This window comes from Pseudopipra pipra, chromosome 5, assembly GCF_036250125.1.
Source record: "Pseudopipra pipra isolate bDixPip1 chromosome 5, bDixPip1.hap1, whole genome shotgun sequence".
NCBI classification, from domain to species: Eukaryota; Metazoa; Chordata; class Aves; order Passeriformes; family Pipridae; genus Pseudopipra; species Pseudopipra pipra.
The window spans coordinates 3,664,373-3,685,442 of record NC_087553.1 but is presented as its reverse complement, the minus strand read 5'-3'; the positions used below and the strand labels follow the sequence as shown (position 1 = coordinate 3,685,442).

Here is a 21,070-nt window from a genome sequence, read left to right as displayed (position 1 = left end):
GGAAATGCCACTGGGCCAGGGCTGACCAGCCGTCTGCCACAACAGCTTGGGCTGCCAGCCTGCACTGAGCACAGCCTCAGCTACAGTGCTGCACACCAAGCTGTGTTGTGAACATAAGGCACATTTGGGATGGGCAAGGGTGGGAAGCACGCCCTGCTCTGCCAGCAGAGCCTTTCCCTTGCTTTGCCAGACACCGGGGCAGAGTGCACAGTGGTGAGGGGGGGAGGGAGCCCCAAAGCTCAGCTGTCATTCAGCCTCCCTTTGATCCCTTTCTTGTTATCTTCTTTGGCATGAGAAGCACCCACATCTTTGGCTGGAGGGAGGGGCAGGTGCACCAAGGGTTGTGTAGGTGGGAAGGTATATCCTCCGCCCTACACTTCCACAGAGAGCAAGGCTGGAGTCGTGTGAGGGATGGGGGACAAACCAACACCCGAGTAAAAGCAGCAGGTGAGAGCCTGCCCTATGTACCCATCTCATACAGGAGGTTGGTCCTGGCACAGGTCCACAAGGGCTGTGCTGGCAGCACGTCCCACCAGAGCTGTGGTAGATGGGCTGGTTCCTGTGATATCCCACGTGGATGACCCCACCGATGCTGGCACATGAGTCTTGCATCACCAACCCACCTGCAGGCTCCACTGCTTGCCCTGTGCATGCTTGGGAGCCAGGCTGAGGACTTCAGATGGGTGGCGATGTGCAGGCACCCTTGCAAACGTGCCCTGCAGTCAGGCTTATGAGTGATTGTTACTTTTAGGCACATAAAAAAAGAGCATTTGGAAGCTGATCTCAAAAACCTTCATCTTCTGAAGCTCCTGGCTTTGAGGCTGGCAGAGAGCACCTTGGTGATGATGTGTCTACTCTAGAAGCACTTTCCATGACAAAAACTAGAGCCCACACATCCAACAGTGTTCCAGGTGAGACTTTACACTGTGATCTTCTGCCCCTGGAGGTATGGTGGTCTATCCCTGGGATGATGTGTGATCACCGTATGGAAGAGAGTTTTTGGGTAGGATTAGAGCTCCTTAGACAACTAGGTTTTGCCAGACAACTGGATTTTCGACTTCCTGATGGCTATTTTTGCTGCAGAAACAGAAAGGTTTTTTCTCCTTTGAAGTTTTATATAATTTTCATTTTCTTTCTCCTTGCTAATGATTATGGCACAGTTTTTCTGGCATGTGATTGCTCCACCCCACCTCAGAGATACCCTTGCTCCAGCCAGGACTGGGAAATCCCTAATCGTGGCAGGATGTGAGCACCAGCTGTCTTGCTCTTGCATGAATATATATCAGCAGGCAGTGCGAAATGCTGCCAATTCAGAATTGCTCCTAAATTAGACATCCATGCTGTGCAAGTGGAAATGACAGTTCAAGGGACAAACCAATATAGTCATCTTGGTATAAGGCTAATAAGAAGTAAAGCACTTCTAGAGCTGCACTTTCAGGGTGAAAAAGCGCTGTTTCAAGGTGCTTTGTTTTTCTGTAGTCATTAAGAAATCATTATTCTTTTGCCCTCATGATTATAGACGATGTCTTTGGGAGACTGGCAGTCTCTTCTTGCTTCCCTCCCTCCACCCCGTTTTAAAAACATTCATTGTTGCAGGAATATGTCTCTCAGGGCTGTTGGCCCAACTCCACTGCTGGTGTGTAAGGCTGATTGTCTTCAGAGGAGTCACACCAAAAATGCATTTGGCCTTTTGTGCTTGGAGTATAATTGGTGGAACTGGCTAAAATCCGGGTTTGTGAGCCTGCCATTACATCAAGGTCAATGTAATTTTCAACGTGATTAGTGATTTGGGGTCCTCCAATTTAGGAGTGCAACTCAAGGTTCCTTAAACTGATCTCTCCTCCCAAACTTCAGGAATCTATCTGGGGTCTCAAGCAGGGCCCACCCAATCACCATTAGTCAATTCACCCATATTGTTGTTTATTAGTAACTGGGTTAGGTAACCTATAAAATTAGTCACTCTGAAAAGTCTTATGTATATTTTATACGGCAGCCATCAATATATTCACTTTCCTGTTGGTTTCAACCTGCATTTGAAGAGGTCTTGACCTCCCTTATTACATTTCTGAATGCTAAATTCCCATCACATTAGTGTGGATTACACCCGGAGCATCAAGATGTGATATATTCCCTAAGCATGATCAGCATAGTTATAATTAAGCAGTTTGGATCAGATCCTTATCTGGTGGAAATTGGTGTAGCTTCTCTGAAGGCAAGAGGGAAATGGACCCTATTTTGTAATGGCTGTAGCTCTGCAAATGAGTTCCTAATGATTTTATCTATGACTATTAAAGATCCTCTTTGGTGATTATTTGTACAGCTGCATCTTTAGGACTTCGTGACCTCACATAATCTCACAAGAGACCTTTTTGCCAGAGCAGCCGTGTGAAATGCTCTTAAAATGATTGAAAAATATATTGATTAAAACCCCGTGAAGGTTTTTCCTTGTCAGGAGCCTTACAAACACTCATCCCTCCGCAATATCCATGATGGCAGCACATGGACATCTCCCATTCCCTGGTCTCAACCCCCTGCCAGCCCAGACCCTACACTTGCTGCTTCTGGCCTTCAGCAGCAGCAGTCAGAGGGTGGAAGCGAACGCCCACGTAGAAGACCTGGTATCTGTGTTTCCACATCACAAAGCACGTCAGGAGGCACACCAGGGCTGCCACCAGGTTGAGGGCCATCTGCAGGAGCAGGTACAGGTTGAGCATGCTGGTAAGGCTGCCACAGTCAGCTGCATCCTGGTAGGTGAAGGTCCTACCCAGGGGATCCACAGTGTCCAGTTTGCACTGGCAGGACTCAAGGACGGTGTCACAGGTAAATTTTGTCATCTGCAGATAGTGGTGCGTGGCAAAAGCCACTGCCAAAACACAGGCAACCAGCCCCAGGGCACTCAGGAGAAAATACATCAGCTGAAAGAAAGGGAAAAACAAGAAGATGAAAGCACTTTTTCCAGCTGCACAGAGGCTGAGGGATGCACAAGGAATGCATGCACATGTACTTTGCAGGGAATGCATGCATCCAATGGACTATCTGGAAATTGGGTGCTTCAAGACGGCTTATGATGCCAAGTTCAGCAGGTCAACTCAAGAACCAGTAATTATGCCTTGTATATTTTATATGAGTATTGCCTCACAATTTTGAGACCAAGAAATTGATGTCTCTATACAGCCAGAAGCTGGAGAGAGAGAGGGAACAACTTCCTCTACCGTTGTACCTGCATTGACGAGACTCATAGTCATTAGCTGAGATAAATTAGTGCAGTTGCCTTGAAGCAGAGCTGAGCAGACTGAGGCTTGGGCTGACATCTTATCCCAGGCTGTGCTGAGCAGTAGGTGTTTCTGAAACTTTGCTCATGTGTTATTCCCGTCTCTGGGTTTACATGCCCAAACAAATCTGATTTATACTTGCAAATCAGGCAAGCAAGGTGGCTAATCTCCCGCTCATGGCCCGGTGAAGGCAGCCAGCCTGCTTGCTTCCCAGGCCCTGCTGTGGAACAGGAATGCCAATCTCCACAGGAAAGTGTGTGCTGTGCCCAACCTCCTTCCAAAAGTTGCCCCATAAACGTGGAGAAATCTTTCACAGGCGTGAAGGAGCAATGAGCGCCTTTCATTTCCTGTTGCTTCAGCGTGAGGAGGACAAGGGTCTGCTCGTGACCTCCACTGCTTCTTACAACTGTGGCAGCTTGAAAATAGGGTGGCTTTTACCAAGAGTAGCTCTGCAGAGTCCACCCCCACAAACACACGGAAATTGGCAGCAACTCAGAGTCTTTGACACTCCGGGATGCACCTGAGAGTTTTGGATACCAGCACATATGGACTTCCCTTGCTTTTGATAGCTGGAACTGGCAGTTGCTGCACTGCATACAATGTATGTGTGAACGTATATTAAAATCATATTCTGTGTTGAGCCAAAATAGCGTTTTTGGTTCTGTTCAGCACTGTAAAAACATTTATTTTTCTTGGCGTCTTATCTGTCAGACACATGGCATGGTTGGGAATCTGTTATTTTAAACAGCAGCTTCTCTCTTTCTCTCTCTCTTAACCTCAATACCGCAAGCAAAATATCAATATAAAAGCATTTTTTATGACCTTGAAGCTCCAAGTATGTATGTCTTGATAAAATTCACACTCCTGGTGTATTTGTCTTATATATACAGTGTGAATCAATCTTCTATTCAGTTGCCAGCTTGAAAAAAAATAGTATTTGGGCTTATTGCAGGTCCTGAAGCACTATATACATTTTTCTCCTCATATCACTGAATTCTTACAGAAAGATCTTAGTTTCCAAGACTTGGCTACTATTCAATCTAATGACTTCCCCTGCAGCCTTAGACCCAGGGCAGCTTCAAAATGAGGGTGGCTCTTATTAAATGCAATTACTTTACCCCTGCAGCTTTCAAGGCAAAGGTCCATGGGAAAGGTGAAGCCAGAAAATGAGGCCACCTCCTCATGTAAAGCTCACAGAAGATGGAGTGGTACTGACTGATGGAACCCCCTCCAAACAAAGATGTGGCAATTCATAAGCTGATGGCATTATTTTAAAAGTTGGTGCAAATGTGTTTGCTGGGGAAAACAGAAAATGGGCAAACATGTCGGTTGTTCTGTGATGTAGAAGTCCTAGTGGGCTGGCTGGAAGTCCCTGGATTCGTCCCAGCAGAAGACAGAATCAGGCCTCCCTAATAAATGAGATACTAAGCCAAGACTACACGATGTGCCTGATTCTCCCTTGGTAGGTATTTCATTTAGCTGCCAGCTTCTATCCAAAGTCAAGACACAACAGTATGGAATCCACAGCCTAAGCCATGCTCCAGGTAGAGTCAGCGAGAGTCTGCCTGTTGTTTTCCAAAAGGAAGGAAATCTCAGCATCCAAATGCACAGGCAGCTCTTACAGTAATCCTCAGAGGCAAACAGAGATGCGTGGGGGACACAGGGCAATTTCCAAATAGCTTATTATTCTCACAAGATGTTTGCAGAGGAATCTCTCTGTGAGCTGCTGAAAATGAACACATTTCCAAATATCAAAGGTGAAGTAAATGCAAACAGTGCCTGTGAGGGAGCACAAGACAGTGAGTGCTGAGATCCCATCAGCAGATTAATCACATGCCAGACCGGGAGGCAACTTCAGCATCACAAATACTACTGCGTGGTGGGCTCTGCCCAGGAACCAGAACTTGCCACTGGAAAACTGGTTTTCAAGAGCTACAGAGAAACAGGCACTGTGATTGCTGCTTAAATAGAAGGAGAAAAGGGAAGCGGGCACAGACAGTGTATGATGAGGTCAGAGCATGGCAGCTCATCCTTCTTCAGGTTCCTCATGTGAGGAAGAGATATTTTAGCAACATTTACTGGCAGTAGTTTTGCTCCATGGCTAAAAGAAACAACTAATCTAAGATGGCTCGAGTTCCTTATGGAAAAGGCTTCTCACAGTTATCAGAGGTGAAAGGAGGAGGTTTGCAGATGTGGATCAGGGGACTCCTTTTGAAGGTGGTAGTGGTGGCTCAGGCACAAGGCTGTGCAGGGAACAGGAACTGTGGTGTGTCACGACATGGGCTGTGGGGCTCGGTGGGCAGGAGCAGAGGGTGTCACGCTACTGTGGCAGATGCTGTGATGAGGACCATAGGCAGATATTAGCACACAGCCCAGGAAGTCCACAGGATGTGTCCAGATTTTCCTCTGTGAGCCTGCTGTCCCCCCTGCAGGGCAAATCTACCCTCCCTTTGGGGGGGGTCTCCCCTCCTCACGAGGTGCTGTGGGTACCCACAGGAGACTCAGGAAGAGAATTCTGCCGAAAGCAGTTCTCACACCTCCTTCTTTTAACAGGATCCAGGTCTCATGCAAGTGTGAAATGAAAGAAGCAGCTGTCAAGAGGGAGGAAGGCACAGAGGACTGCACAGGTCTCCTCCTGTGTTCCACCCCAAGGGAGTCACTCACAAGGTGACCACAGGGTCACCTTGAGGGTTGACTAAAATCCCCGGGCCAGTATGTGTGTGATCCTCTTCCCGAGTGATCCTTGGGATTTCGGGGTGCTTATTGCACTCCAGGGAAACCCAGCCAAGATTTCCTTGCAGGATGGTGCTTGGCAGCTGTATGCAGCTTTGGTGGGAACCAGCCACCAGTGTGAGGACCTGGGCTGGGGAACAAGTCCCCAGAAGGACAGTCAGAGCAGATAGGGCTGAACTTGGTGCTGGATGAAGCATCAGGCCCCCAAGGAGGAGAGAACAACCCATTGAACAATTGGCTTTGTCTCATGATTGTAATCTTACATCCTCAGCCTTGTGGAGAAATAGCTAATGCTGGTTTTTAAGTTCAGAGACAGCTTTTAACTCACATTTGAAGATTTGAGAAGTGATACTGGAGATGTAAATGAGTCCTATGTGATCAAAATCCTGGAGCGAACTTTTAGCTCCTACCTTGTTAAAATACTTAAAATGCCCTGAAGCCAGAAGCCATTTGTCCTGAGAGGCACTGTGGGATAACAGCTCCCAGAGGAGACATGGGACAGGAGAGGTGAACAGTCCGACAATGAAGGAGTTCTGTGGCATGCTGCAATAGGAGATGCTGGGAAGGGAGATTCTGGGGTGGAGGGTGCTATGGGGGGCTATTGACTGACCCAAAAGTCTTTCAAGAGGGATTTTAGCTCTAATTCTGCCAGGTCATGAAGAGTGGCCCACTTTCACATCACCTGGGGAGCAATTTAAAAACGTTTATTTTCTTACGGGGGGAGCGATGGCTCACACTCCTCCCTGTCAGGGTGGGCGGTGTTGCTAAGGGTGGCAGAGACACCCAGGCTGCCCAGCCTGACACGCCGTTCCCGAAACGAGGGATGACTCCCTTCCTGCCTGGATGCCAAGTTCAATTTAATGCCGCAGGGCAGGCAATAAAAAGCCTGGTGTGGCAGCTCCCGCCCAGCCCAGCAGCTCCCTGGGCAGCCGTAACACTCATCTTGGGGGTGTAAAGGTGACAGGGCGAGAATGCAAAGGCAGTCAAAGGGCAGAAACAATTGTTCTTCTTCTCCCTTTCTTTATGTAAGTATGGGAGAAGCTTGAGAGAGTCACAAAAGACACACCGGTGTCTAATTTGTAAGGGAGGATGGGTGCCAGGATTGGAAAAGCTGCTCCTTGCATTTTGTTTCCTTCTGCCTTTCTTGGCTAATAATGACTGTTATTTTGTGCTGCTTGTGTCGGTATTTTTCTCGGTTATTATGTGTCTGCAAAATATTAAGAGCCTTGAAAATTACTTTAATAAGGAAAAATAGTCCAGAAAAAATGGTGTTAAAAACAAGCATTCTCAGCCTTGCTCTTCTAGTCGCTTACCAGCGCCAGCAAAGCAGTTTTGGAAGCAAAGGTGGGGTGTGGTGCATAGTTTCTGCACCTCTCTTGCAATGCTCAGATGGGAATTTGCTTTGTGGGAGAATGCATGTCCCCATGCTTTCCTAGTACTCTCCCATTAAAAATTAAAACTTGATTTAAGTGGATGCATATTATGCCACACTACTTCTTACTCTGCTCACTATCTCTACTTAAATTCTCAATCTTTCACTGAACACTTCCCAGATTATTCCAATTCTGTGAATCCGAATTTCCTTGAAATTCCTAAAAACAGCAAATAACATAGTATCTTGTTCTGATTTGAAATGTTTGTTATTAGAGTTTCCCCTTTATAGGCTACAGTTTCTTCCTTGGCTGCCTGGAAAGTAACAGAAAACCATTCTTGCATTTCAGGTGCATTCTCACTTCGTTTCCTGTGGTCTTAAAAATATCCCCTGCACCAACTGTTCTGATTATATTTAATGACATAAGAAACAAAAAAAGTGTTCAGAAAAAGTCAAGGTACCTTTACTGTGAACTGCACACACGTCTTCTCATCAGGTTGGTACGAAATACAAAGCATAAGAAATCCCACTAGGGACACCAGACAGACCTACAAGGGAAAAGATATAAAATGTGTCAAGGTTAAAAAAACCCAAAAAACCTACAAAACACAAAAATACTTTTTTTTTCCCCCAAGCCAAAACACCTTTCTGTGTAGCAGGGCCATAACTCAAGAAGCGGCATGGAAGCAAAGTCATCAAAGACACAGCCCAGCAATAGCCTCTAGGATGTTTGTGGAGTTTTTGTCCATACAACTAACTATCAAAAAAGAGCAAAAGGCTTATGAAAGCTTGCAAGCCCGAAGAGCACCACCCTATGTACCTCTGGGTGCTGACAGGGTTTTTATGTCACCAGTGCAAATTGTAAATCACTAACCAAAGCTGCTGCTGGATATGAGGCAGCAGAGTTTATAGCAGAGGTTTTCACCCGCTCCTAGAGCGGACACCTTACTTACAAGACATCTATCTCCCCTGCAATCTGAAACTGTGTTTTAGCCCCGTGGCAGTAATTGCTGAAGGTTAACAGTAATGGAAAAGTATTTATGCACTTTATTATTAATTTAGCTGTCTTTGTTATTAATTCTGGATTTATTTGCAGAAGCAGATGCTCACGGGTAGGCATTTTCCAGCCAGGTAAGGAGGGAAGATCCTGCTCTGAGGAGCTACTCCAATAAATATAATTTGCTTAAAAATGGGGGGACACACGATACCCCTACTGTTCTGAGCACTCCAGTCAAGTGACCTGAGGTTGTGTCAGGGAAGCCTTCGGTTGGATATTAGAAAGAGATTCTTTCCCCAGAGGGTGGTTGAGCACTGACCAGGCTCCCCAGGGCAGTGGGCACAGCACTAAGGCTGACAGAGCTCAGGAAGGGTTTTGGATGATACTCTCAGGCACATGGTGGAACTCTTGGGGACAGTCCTGTGCAGGGTTGAGGGTTGGACTCAATCCTTTGGGGCCCTCAGCAGATTCTGTGATTCTGTTATATTAGGAGCATCTTGGTTATAAATGCTATTAAATTCTCAGTGACTACACCAAGATTCTATATTTTTCTATCCCCTTCATTTTACTCTGGGAGTTTGGAAGACTTACTAATTTGAGACTTTCTGCTTTCCTCCCAGAGCAATGGGATTTGCCCTCTCGGGCCAGACCCAGGTGGGGCTATGCCATGGACTGCAGGCCTCTGTCCCAGCCCCATCCCCACCTGCTCATTGCATGTGCTGTGCACTTCCAGATTTCCAGCTCCATAGGGGACTGCTTGACCTGCAGTGAAAAATGCACAACTGTGCTTTTAGACAGCAACAGCTAAACACATCCCTTTCATGATCTGATGTACAAAATACCAAACTTTTGGTGCCTGGATTGCTGGTGTAAGCCCAGAACAGCAACCCTGCAAAGGAAGAGTAACTCTCAACACACAGAGAGCTGTTTTCCTTCAAGAACCTGTGTGATTAATAACACTTTTCCCCATAAAGTTTTATTTCATGTCATTTCAGTAGGACATGAATAGGAAGTATTGCCCGAGAACATTTCTAAAGAAAGCATCAGTATTATTTACTCCTTTCCATGTCATGTGTATTTATATTCTGGTCCTGTGACTTACACACTGCCTCCAATTTATTTGTTTCTTTCTTTTTATTGTTGACAGCCGTGGCTGACAGGGTTGTCGGGGGAAAAAACAACCTTTCTTGTCAAAGGTCCCTCAGTGCTGGTTTTTTGTTTTTTTTTTGCCCTGTAGTGGTTCTATCTGACTCCACCATGTTTTATTTCTCAGGATTAATTGCCTATGTCCTTGGTCCTTTGCACTGTATATTAATCTTTTAATTCAATTAACATGCCCATAAAACTTAAATCTTAAGGAGATCCTATCTTTAGTAATATCCAAATGATAAATTCCCCCAGTGGCAGTAGTGGCTGAAGGAAAGAACCTGCAGCAAGAACTAAAATAAATAATGCTTAAATACACTCACTTAACATCACTTCCCCCAAATGCACGAGAAATCAAAGGGGCTTCTCACGTCAAAGCTGGGCCTAAGCATTTTCAGGACCTGGTGCTGAAGGATCTTGTTATGAGCAATAAATCAAATTTGCTTTGCTTCAGCCACACTAGTGGGCATTTACACTTGTATGGACTGAGGGCCAGATTTGCCTCCAGGTTACTCCCGTGAGACATCATGGGACTGTTCCCACCCCCTTGCTCCCGTTAAACCACAGACAGCCGACGGAGCTGCACTTATTTCCGAGGGCACAGTCAGATACCAATGGTGGAATTTTCTCTCTGCCATCAAATGCCTCGTACAACTTTTGCAAAAGCCCTGCCAGCTTCCAGTGTGGCAGGATCAGACCTCCTTATTCAGAGAGCTTCCCATACAAAAGGCCATCGTTTAAAAGGATTTCTATTCCTGCATGTGCTTTCTGAAGTTCCTCTGGGATTTAAATAACATACTCAGGGATACTTGAAGAGGCACATTTGTAGAGAGGTATTTATAAAAGATTACACTGGGTCAGGATTCTGGCAAGTGTTGGCCAGGATATTTCAGAAGGCTTAAGTATTTCTTTTATAACAATATAGCAATATTTTTTTTAAACCATAGATGTGTATTTTTTATAAGTGGTGGTAAAAAATAACGTTGCTGAGAATTATGACTCACGTATGTTTTACATTTCAGTTCTTTAAAGGCAAATTCACTCCTTGGAGGAAACCAAAGTATGGAACATTTATATAGGAAACAGCTTTATGCTTCTATTTTATACATTATTAATAGATCAGTTTTGAATTATACCTGTGAAGTGCAACAGAATAACTATAAAAATCCTCCTGGTAAATATTTTTTAGGACCTGCTAAGTGACTAAAACAGCTTCAGGCACGTTATGGATGCTGTTGATGCTGATTGCTAAGTAGCATTAGGTAATTCTGCATCCTAGTCCTTCAATAGCCACTGCAATATCCCAGTGCAGAGCAAACTTTTCCTATGCCTTATTGACTAAGCACACAACACGAAATGCAATTGAACTTGTTTTAGCACGTGTTTGCCACCAATCGATGTGCATTTGTTACACAGATAAAATGGATTCCGTGAGACCTGCAGGATGGGCAGTTAATTAGATCAGCTTCGGCAAACCCTTATCTGGAAATCTGGAAATCTGCATTTCTATGTTGAGCGAATTTCGACTCAGGTTTATTTCAAGATCCTGTTTCAAAATTTCCATATGGGCTAACACACCCTTTGCTGAATTGGTAGTGACGGGAAAGGTTATCTAAGGAAAGAATTTAATTTTAGGGAAGTGCTGTCTAGAAAAAGACCCAAATGTGATACAGAAGTATTTAGGAAAGGTAAGGATTTAATTTTGCTTAAGGCATACCCTGTGAAATCCCCCAGGTCACAACTCAGGGAAAACAGCTATTTACCAGTGCTGGCTGAAAAATTGAAAAGTTTATGCTGTACAAAATTTTTAATACTATTTCTTTTTTTGTGGGAAGCAGTAGATATTCCTTCCATTGGGCAGGAATACCTCAGGGCTCAAAAGTGACTTAAGAATGTTTGATTTTTAGCCCACAATCAAAACAGAGTTAGAAATTTTCCAGGTTGCTCCCTCCCCAAAGAGGGCAAGAGCCTGTTGTCATGAGAACTGAATCGAGTTCTTATAGATTTCATCAGGAACGGGACCAGATTTAGGAGTGAGACCCAGTGGATTTACCTGGGAGGATCCCTGCTCACTCACATCTGGTCCTACAAGGACTGAGCACAAGGTGTATGAGCAGCACCAGGACCCCACGTGGCAGTGATGAAGATGGTTGTGTATGGTGTGTAATTGGGGGAAATAGGAACATGTAGGGCACAAATTTCCGCTGTGGTTTGCATTCATTATCTTTGCACAGCGACGTATTAACGTGGTTTGCTTTTATTCTGACAGATTTCAAAACCACAGATTGCTCTAATCTGTCTCCATCTCTCCCTTATACACTTGTGAAACTAGTTTTCCTTTTGTTATTGCTACAGATTTAGCCCAAATGTAGAATAAATGGTTTTCTGTAGCAAAGTACCTCCTACCCAGAGCACCTTGAAAACCTTCGCACGTGAGGCTGGTAAAGCCAGAGAGGTGGAAATATCCACCAAGAAATGAAGGAAGGAGGCAAAAAGCTGCTTCAAAGGAGCATCTTGGGTCTAAGCCACATCACAAGACAGATGCTGCAAACACTCAAATAGACACAGTATAGCTCATCTGCTCTTTATATGGGGGCTTGTTAGCAAGAATTCCTGGAGCAACCTTTAGGGACAGAAAGCAGACCTGCTGGAGGACAACACAAATATACACAGTGCAAAGCCACACAGCATCGCTGAGACCCACGGGGGGACTCCTCTTGTTTAATAAGAATGTAAACTCAAACTTCAGGGGAAAACTGCTGTTAGTAGAATCAGGAAAAAGTTTCCATTATGGACAAGTTATTTTATAGTTGCTCACTTCAAGACACTGGATTTTTCTGTTTGTAGGGACAAGGGTAAAGAATGATCTCTTGAAGGTGTCTCTGAAGTCTCTGGCTCACCCTCAGAGATGATACTTGGCTTGAAGGCTCACCCACTTTATCAGATATGGCAAAGCTTAGCTCCCATCTACACCCTGGGAGAAGCCACGTTATCCACCCAATCTAACACTCGCACTGGACACAGCTTTGATGCAAGAAAAAACATGTCACTGTTGGCTTTGTAATTATAAACCTGGGTCACCTCTGGTGTCAGGCATCTGTACAGGCCATTGCAGACAGCAGCACTGGAGTTCAGTCACTTTATGAGGTTTGAGGAAGCTGTGAGGAAACTGAGATGTCAGTGGTGCTGCAGGCAGCTTTCACCAACAGCTTTGATCAGCCTCAGGTCAGCCTGGGTCTCACTACCACATGTAAAAGAAGCCAGTCTGCCACACTGAGGTATTATGCCTTAATGGGGTTTTTTTCTCCTTATAGACTTCTTGTTAAATTTAAAGACAGTCTAGTTGCATATAAATTACTTCTAGAAAAAATAGCTGTAATAATAAGGAAAAACATGTATATTGTGGTTGCAGGCAAAGGCCATCATCATCTAGGAAATCATTCTCTTAACAGCCATAAAATCCACAATAACTGTCCATCCCTGCCCCGCCTACAGAATAAAATAACGATGTCTTTACCACAGGTCCCTTCAAGCCATGCAATAACACACCAAGGCAGATGTACAACTTTCTTTTAAATCCTGTAAAGTCATCAAAACCCTGCAAGAACGTTCATAATCAGATGGAATCTTATTTTCCCATTATTATCTTTGCTGTTTGGGTCAGTTGCTCAGCAGTGAGAATGGCTCATCACTTGTGCTAAGGCAAGATTGAATTCCCACAGCAAAGGCTACAATGGATTACACAGCCAGGAGCTGCAGCTCCAGTTCATTACTGCTGCTGGATCAGAAATGCAGTCCTGGGTGAACAAACGCCTGAGGGGACAAAAAGATAAAATACAATCAGGCGTTCCCAGAGCTAGCAGTGATGCTCAGCCTGAGAAGTGCAGCATGGCTGAGAGTGCTACTTGGGCACCACTCGTGGTGTGTGTCCGTGGCTGGGAAGCGATGGAAAGCCACCATCTCCATAGTCATGAGGCTACTCAGGCTGAGGAAAACTGTTTGGTTTCCCCCCTCCAAATTTTACCTAGGCTTTTAGCACATTTTGCTCATTGCTAGATTATGTAATCCAGCCAGGAATTCTGATTTCCACCCTCTTTCCCCTTGAGTCTGCAGCCAGACCAGGGGCCAAACCACAGAGGTGCCCAGGATTAGACAAGCCCTTGGCCAGGTATCACACAGACCTCAGGTATGCAGTTACCTTCTCAAACCATTCTTTCAGAACATTAAAACACTTTTTTCTCCCATCAAAGTTTTCCACTCTAGGCCTGGTTAAAGTAAAAGTATGGATTTGAGTTAACCAATTCCTTTTAGAAGATGGTGAGATTTAAAGGCAGAGGGCTCTGAAGAATACAGCTCTGGTGTTACACATATATATAGCTCTAAACAAGCACTGGGAACCTCACCATTGCATATTTTGGGCAGCATACCTCGTTGGATACCATCCAGAGTTTCATATGCTTTGGAGAAGATTCAATTAAATACCTAAACTTACAGGCTCTTCCCTCAAACCTTTTGATGTTTGCCCATGGCTAATTGAAGCTAGCCTATATAAAAAAAATGGATACCTGAATGACTGTAATTTCCTGCTATGATGGCACCAGGTTTTAAGTGTCACTTTTTATTAAAAATCGGTTTCCCTAATAACAAGCAAAAGTTAAAAATCCAGCGAGGCTGTGTAGGAAGTAATGCCTCACTGAAAGCCACCTCCACAATTGTCAAAAGCAACAACAAAAAAAACTCAGCAAGGGGCCAGGGTTAACAAGAAAGTGTCTCTCTCCTTTCAGGCTTTAAAAGAGAACACATTTCAGGGTGGCTTAAACAGTCAGTCATCCCCCATATCAGTATGGAAAGGGATCAGTTGCCTCTTGCTTTAGCTGGGGATGCTTCCCAATTATTGACAGGCACAGCAAATCCTTTCTGCCCCAGAGGAGGACAGGTCTACCCGACCCCAGCTAATCATCAGGACACATTTACCCCAATTCCTAACTTAGATCACTTTATAGCACAGTATTATCCTTTTTTTCCCCCAGGTGCCTGTATACAATGCTTCATCCTTTCCGCATCTGTCTCACAATCACATTCTCAAGGCTTCACACTTAGATACATCATTGTACCCACATTCAGGATGAAAATCCCAACTCCTGGTTTCTCCCTGTTACCATCCTCTACCATTTCAAAGTTCAAATACCTTGCACCATTCCCTGATCCAGCCACCTAATGCTCTTTCTCTCTCTCTTTCCTTATCTCCTGCAAACTGTCTCTCACAACGGGATTTTCCAGCCATCATGGGATCTTCATCTCACCTATCCTTGTCTGCGAGTTTCTCAAAGCAAAGAATTTGCTTCCTTTGCTGAATGTTTTGCCTTAAGTCTTTTTAAAGGTTTTTCAAAAGAAATTATAATAACTTACAGAGACAGAAACATGTCTGACTCTGGGTAAATGAAGGTTGATTAAATTGCTTTTTCAGTTAAAAGTCTGCCTGCCTTTTGCACCACAAAGCAAAGCACCACATCAGCCTTACTCCACTAAGACAGGGAAGCCAATGCTTGAATGCTGATCCCAAAAGGCAACGAGCCATGTCCACCCCTGGAGTAAAGTTTAGGGCCCTTCTGGTCTGAGGAAACACTTGGGGAGATGGAGAAGGGCCAGAGCAGGGAGAAGCATCAACCTCCTGGGCTGGGGGCTCAGCCCATGGCAGACCTTTTGAGATGCTTTTTGCAACAAAATCAGTGACAGCTTGAGCCACAGTTACTACCTTGAGCTACCCGAGGAACAAGTTTTTTTATATGTTTTTAAAAGTCCCAATTTTATGAACATATATATATATATATAAAATAATTTTCTGACAGAAAGAATAAACACCCTGGATAATCATCTCTGATGAGCACTTCTGTAACTTTCTTAACTGCCTGAGTCTGCAAAACAGGGCTGGAAGGGATCTTGCCTGTGAAAACTCTGATATTCTCCACTTTTGATCACAGTGGAAATAATCTAAGAGCAGATTTTTAAAGGAGAAATACATCTTTTCTTCTTCTGGGCGTCAAAAGGCCACAAGCTAATGAAAAAGAATGAGAAAGACACCATTAATATCTACTGTTTCTGCAACACTTTCCATCCCAGGATCTCAAAGCAAGAGGTGACGGATGGCCACTATTAACCCCACTTTGCAGGGGAAATAACAAAGTCTCAGCAAGGTTAAGTAACTTGCCCAAAGCTACCCAGCAAGTCAGTGGCAAGACACAGGGGAAAAAAAATAAAGCCCTGCACTCATGGGTGGAGTTGTGAAGAGTTTGTCCAAGCTCCCGCAACACAGCAAGAAGGAAGAGACTGCCAGGGTGGTCCAGCTTGCAGTTTTGGGGTCAGGACAGTCTCATGGAGGAGCCAGGCAACTGCTTCAGACCTTGGCACCTTCATTGTAAATGTCTACAGGCAGGTGAAACAAATGCCACCCTCAGTGTTTTCAGTTGCATTTATTTGCCTGTCCCTAGCAATGAGGCAGAGGTGTTTTACAGGGAACAGGCTGTTGAAGCAGAAGTGATAAATCATGTAGGCTCTGTGGTTTTTCTGTCCATAAACCTTTCCTCTGGTTTCTGGCTAATGCCCCACAGATTTTGGACTAAACTAGTGGGTCTTAACTGGGTTTCAGGGTGAAATGCCTCTGATGCAATGCAAGCTGCACCCTTTCCTTCTGTAGGCGTTCTGAGGTGCACCTTGGAACCATCTTGGACTCCCTGTCAGCAGATCCCTGGCCATATATACTGGTGAATCCAATCCCTGTCCTGTGCTATCCTCACAAATTGAGACAGTCAGATTTGGAACCCATTTAATTCATGCTGCCTTGCCTGGTTTTCCTCAGCAGCATTTTACTCCGGCTGCTTCGCTAAATAAAGTTCCTTTTCATTCATGGTAATGCACTAAAGCACTTGATTTTCAGCAAGGAATGGTGTCACCATTTTGCCACTAATAAAGAAGAAAAAAAAATAGCTTTCAATCAATCAGGGTCTATTTAACACATTAGCAATTTTCCTTCATTTTTCTGTCATCCTGCATTAACAGACGCGGGGTCAAATCCCGCCCTGGTGTAATTCCAAAGGAGTAACACTAGGAATGAGCTTCACCCATTATCTCTAATGTTGCTAAAAAGGTCTCAATAATAGATTTTTTAAGTTCTTGATTCTGAATACTAATCAAGTCCTTTAAAAAGAGCACTTGAGTGGGATGCTACTAAAACAAATATGCTCTGGTATTTTACACCACATCATTCTGCTCTGCTGCTCATTTCTGGGTGAATATGCGGCTTTGGGAAGTCACTTTCTGCCACGAGGTTTGATTTCAAGCAGCACATGGATCATCTATCCCTACCTATATTCCCTCCATGCAGCCCAAGAGACAGCCCATAGGACATCCAGCCACATGTAGGTCCCCAGCCAAGGGTCCTCCATCTGAGACCAGTTTCCACCAGTTCTCCAGAGGCTGGTCCTCATCACACACCCCATCACAGCTCACCAGCAGCACCCTGTGACCCACACAGCCAGAAACTCCAGCTCAGCAGCTCCTGGCCATCTCCATCCAATGTCCCAGTGGGCACTGAGTACCTCCAAGACATCACAGCACAGGAACAAAGTCAATGCAGGACCATGTCCTGCCTTTTGCCCCTCAGAGATGTGCTTTGCTCTGCTGCAGCGATGCGTCGGACACAACCAGCGCTTCACACGGGATCTCTTGCTGGGGCTGCACCACCACCTCATCCTCTCCTTTCTAGCACCAAGTTTCCCTTTTACTCCCCTCTTTCCCTTCTGCTTCGGGCTGAGGGTACAGGAGAGCAGTGTGGTTGCCCAGGAGCCTGTCTGGCCACATGCCCCCCAGCAGTCAGTCCCTGTCATCACCCTGAGGGTAAACAGGGGGGCACCAAGACCATTTTGAGCCAGGGAGGGATCAAACCACGCTTGAATGTGCTGGTGACTCACCATCACACCAGAGTCCCCAAGGTGAGAGTCACCATGTGACTCAAAGCATAGGTGCAGCCACTCTTCCCCACGGGGCCCTGCCTGGGCACCCTGGAACACAAACCAAACAAAGCCCTGACCCCCACAGCCAGCACAGTCCCAGGAGATGAGTTCTCCCAGGGGTGATCCTGGCTGGCTGGTGAGTGCAAAACATCACCACCACAACTGAGAGCTGAGTTTTGCTTTGAGTTAGGGATTATCTCAGGAATGCACACGGCAAGTTCTGCCTAATTTTCAGGGGCAACTCCGAAAGCAACGGAGCTTTGCCTTGTGTGGGCATCTAAAAATCACTACTGCTGGCAGCTGCTGCTAAGACCGAGAGGGGTTAGAGCTCTGTTTTCAGAAAGCAGTGACTTTGGTGGGTTTCCAGGCCTCCCTGAGGGAGATCAGGCATATGTGGATGTCTCAGATTGATGCTGCTTGGGGCACTGATGACATTCACATGGGCCAGGGGCCACTTCCATGGCTTTTCTTGTATTCCTGACTGTACACTAGTTCAACCCAGCTCACTCCTTCCCCACCTTTTCCACTTGAAAAAGCTATTTCAAACCTGGGATACTACTAATGCTGCCTGGAATAATCTGACCTCCAGAATCCCCAAAATAAACAAGAGGAACAAGCATGTCACATGTAGCTATTTTACCATCTGCATTCCCCCCAGTTTGTAACTGTGAAAACCCCAGGAGGATCTTGGGGGACAGGCTCTTGCACCACAAAACATCACTAAGTTCTTAGATGCCTCTTCAATCAGAAGAGAAATATGAAGAATGAGATGAGCAAGAGGAGCTCTTTCTTAGGCAGCTCAGGCCCTCTCCTTCCACCCTCTGAAGGGTCACCCAGCAGGATTAATACAGCAAACCCCAATCAGTTCAGGTGATCAGGTAATCTCCAGCTAGCAAGGAATTAGATTCCCAGGAGATGCTCCCATAGCTGTTTAGCACTTTGAGGAATTTTAAGTACCTAAACATGAATTTATTTTCTGGGAATTTTTACAGTCTAACAACACCCAGAACTGTGCTAACACATCAGGATATACTTTCAGGATATATTTTCCTGACCAGGGAAAAAACCTGCATGCTAAATTACACCCACAGCACATCCCAGGCTCATCACTACCACAACCCTGTCTCTCCACAGACAAAACCCACATGTCCCCGAGCACGCCCAGCCAGTAGGGTCACACCACATGTGGCCCCACACCCCCCCATCCCCACCTGGGTGCAGTCTGTCCCACCAGGGGGGAGAAGTCAGGAGCAGAGGGAAGGGAGGGGGTTAAATCCCGGCAGTTCTCCAGCACAGCACAGCGAGGAAGCTCAAGAGACAGCCATTCCTCTCCTCGCCCTAGCTGAAAGTTGCGAGCTACAAAGTTATGCTCTCACTCCCAAAACCTGATGGTTATGGTTTGGTGGGGAAAGAGGGAAAGCAGTGTAAGTAATCAAGATTTTTTTTTTTCAGCATCACCAGGCAGGAGTTCATCGCAAAGCACAAGCTAATATATACATCTAGTCAAACAGCAACCCTGTATTTTATTTCAGGTCTGTTGGGTATTGCAGGGAAGAATACGAAAGATCGTGTTATTCTGCAGGAGCAGTTTCCTCGGGAAAGTACACCCAGACATTTAATCCCAGGAATATTTATAGTTAGCATAACTCAAATGGTGTTGTGCATGCAGTTGGTTAGTCTAAAGTGGAGCGTCATGCAGCTTGCATTAATGCTGGCAAAGGCACTTTATGGAGAAACAGACTTTATGCTTACAATTATCCCAGCCCAATATGGAGTGTCTCTGACTAGCAGAGAAGAGCTGATGCCTGCCATAAGGAAGCCCAGCACTGTTACAGAGGTGCCTAGTGCCAACTGCAACAAAGCAAACAGCAGCGGGAAACGGCAGCCACAACAAGTGTGGGATTCCTCCTCCTGAGCTTTGGGATCCCCCTTGGCTTTCTTCTGCTTCTTCTTCTTCATCGCCGGCTCCTGCGTCTTGCTCGAGTTGGTGCTTTTCTCCCCTTCGGCTGCCTTCCCTGTCTGGTTACTCGGGGACATGCCGTGCTGGGCTTTCTTCTCCTGCTTTCCCATGCCGAGGAACTTTAGGATCTCACGTGCGTGTGTGTGTGCGAGCGCCGATGGGGGTGTGATTTTTTTTTTTTTTTTTTTTTTGCCCCCCAAAGCTCCGCTTTGTGCTGGCTGAGTTGTTCCTGGTATTTGAATCAAGGAGGCTGAACAAATATGGAAAACATTTGGAGCAGATTGTCATAGCTTCGAAATGCCACATATAGCCCAGAGAAGAGGGGGATTCGAGGGGGGTAGCGCACTGCCAACGTGCAGGCGCCGGGCTGGCTGTGCACACAGGGATAAGGATGGGAAGTGCCACGGCTACACAGGTGTGAGCACTTGTGCATGTGTGTGTGTGCATGTGTGTGTGTGTGTGTGTGTGTTTGTGTGTGTTTGTGGAGGAGCTGGCCAGGCAAACAGCAGGCAGAAATTCCGCAGTGCCAGCTGATGAATAGGAGGGAAATCTGTCTCGCCAGGGAGCCAGGAGCAATCCAGTGCCTGTGCAGGGAGCAGGCAGGTAGGAGCTCATCACGCCATGGCTCCCCTAGGGATTGCTGGCAGGCAGAGCGTAACGGGGAGAGCCCACGCAGCACCGTGCACGTTTCGTGCACCCGCTGAATCAGATTAAATAGGTGCACCCCAGTGGGAGGGAGCTGACTGCCTGTGTGGAAAGTATGGAATTAACACAAATAAAAATTCAAATGAACGTCCTGGGGAGCCAAAAGGAATCCTGTGTCTTCCCAAAAGTTGCAAAAGCACTGCTAGACATGTTTTATGATGAGGCAGACAGGGAGCGGCAGTGAGGAGTGGTGCTTCTGGGCAGGTAGTGGTGGAGTTTGGAGGTGAACATCCACTGAGCACTTTCCCAGGGCTGCAAGTTATCCATAACAGGGAGATTGTTTATGTTAGCTAAAAGATAGAGGGATGTCTTACTGTGGACATCTGGTCACTGCACTTTGTCCATATGTTGGCTTATGCTGCTGTCTGGGGACAGCACACCAACAGAACTCTTCTCTGTGGTGACCACTGACAGAACACGAGGGAACGGCCTGAGGTTGTGTCAGGGGAGGTTTAGGTTGGATTTTGGGAAAAGGTTCTTACCCCAGAAGGTGGTTGGGCACTGACCAGGCTCCCCAGGGCAGTGGTCACAGCACCAAGGCTGACAGAGCTCAAGGAGTGTTTGGATGATACTCCTGGGCACATGGTGTGACTCTTGAAGGTGGTCCTATGCAGGGCCAGGAGTTGGACTCGATGATCTTTGTGGGTCCCTTCCAACTCAGCATATTCTGTGATTCTGTGACCTGAAGAAGTGGTGGGGTTTTTTTCCTGAAATACTCAAAAATCGTTCTGCAGCTAAATCTAGGACTGGGAGCCCTGGCAGAGCCTCTCAGATGCTGGTGGGGCTCCCTAGGGGCTCACTCATGGAGGTGCCAGCAGGACTGGAGTCTGCAGGGTTGTACATGGAACTCTGGGTCTCTGAGAGAAGAGAGAAAGA

At 45.9% G+C, this 21,070-nt stretch overlaps 1 protein-coding gene across 1 annotated transcript; it reads right to left on the bottom strand.

Annotated features, from left to right (window-relative positions):
* Positions 1-1,899: 1,899 nt before the first annotated feature.
* SSPN (sarcospan) lies at positions 1,900-19,766 on the bottom strand. The gene is made up of 3 exons (XM_064654169.1): positions 19,282-19,766; positions 7,839-7,925; positions 1,900-2,915 (listed from the first exon to the last, which is right to left on the bottom strand). Exons 1-3 carry the CDS (start codon positions 19,597-19,599, stop codon positions 2,547-2,549), a joined length of 774 nt encoding a protein of 257 aa, XP_064510239.1. The 5' UTR covers positions 19,600-19,766; the 3' UTR covers positions 1,900-2,546.
* Between the last annotated feature and the right edge of the window lie 1,304 nt (positions 19,767-21,070).

Bases quoted from the DNA above. Each gene is read 5' to 3' on its own strand.
- SSPN (XM_064654169.1), bottom strand. From the start codon at position 19,599: ATGGGAAAGCAGGAGAAGAAAGCCCAGCACGGCATGTCCCCGAGTAAC. The intron at 7,926-19,281 runs GTAAGCATAAAG...TTTCCCTTGTAG, and splicing joins CATATTGGGCTGGGATAATT to GTCTGTCTGGTGTCCCTAGT. The intron at 2,916-7,838 runs GTACCTTGACTT...CCTTTCTTTCAG, and splicing joins GTGTGCAGTTCACAGTAAAG to CTGATGTATTTTCTCCTGAG.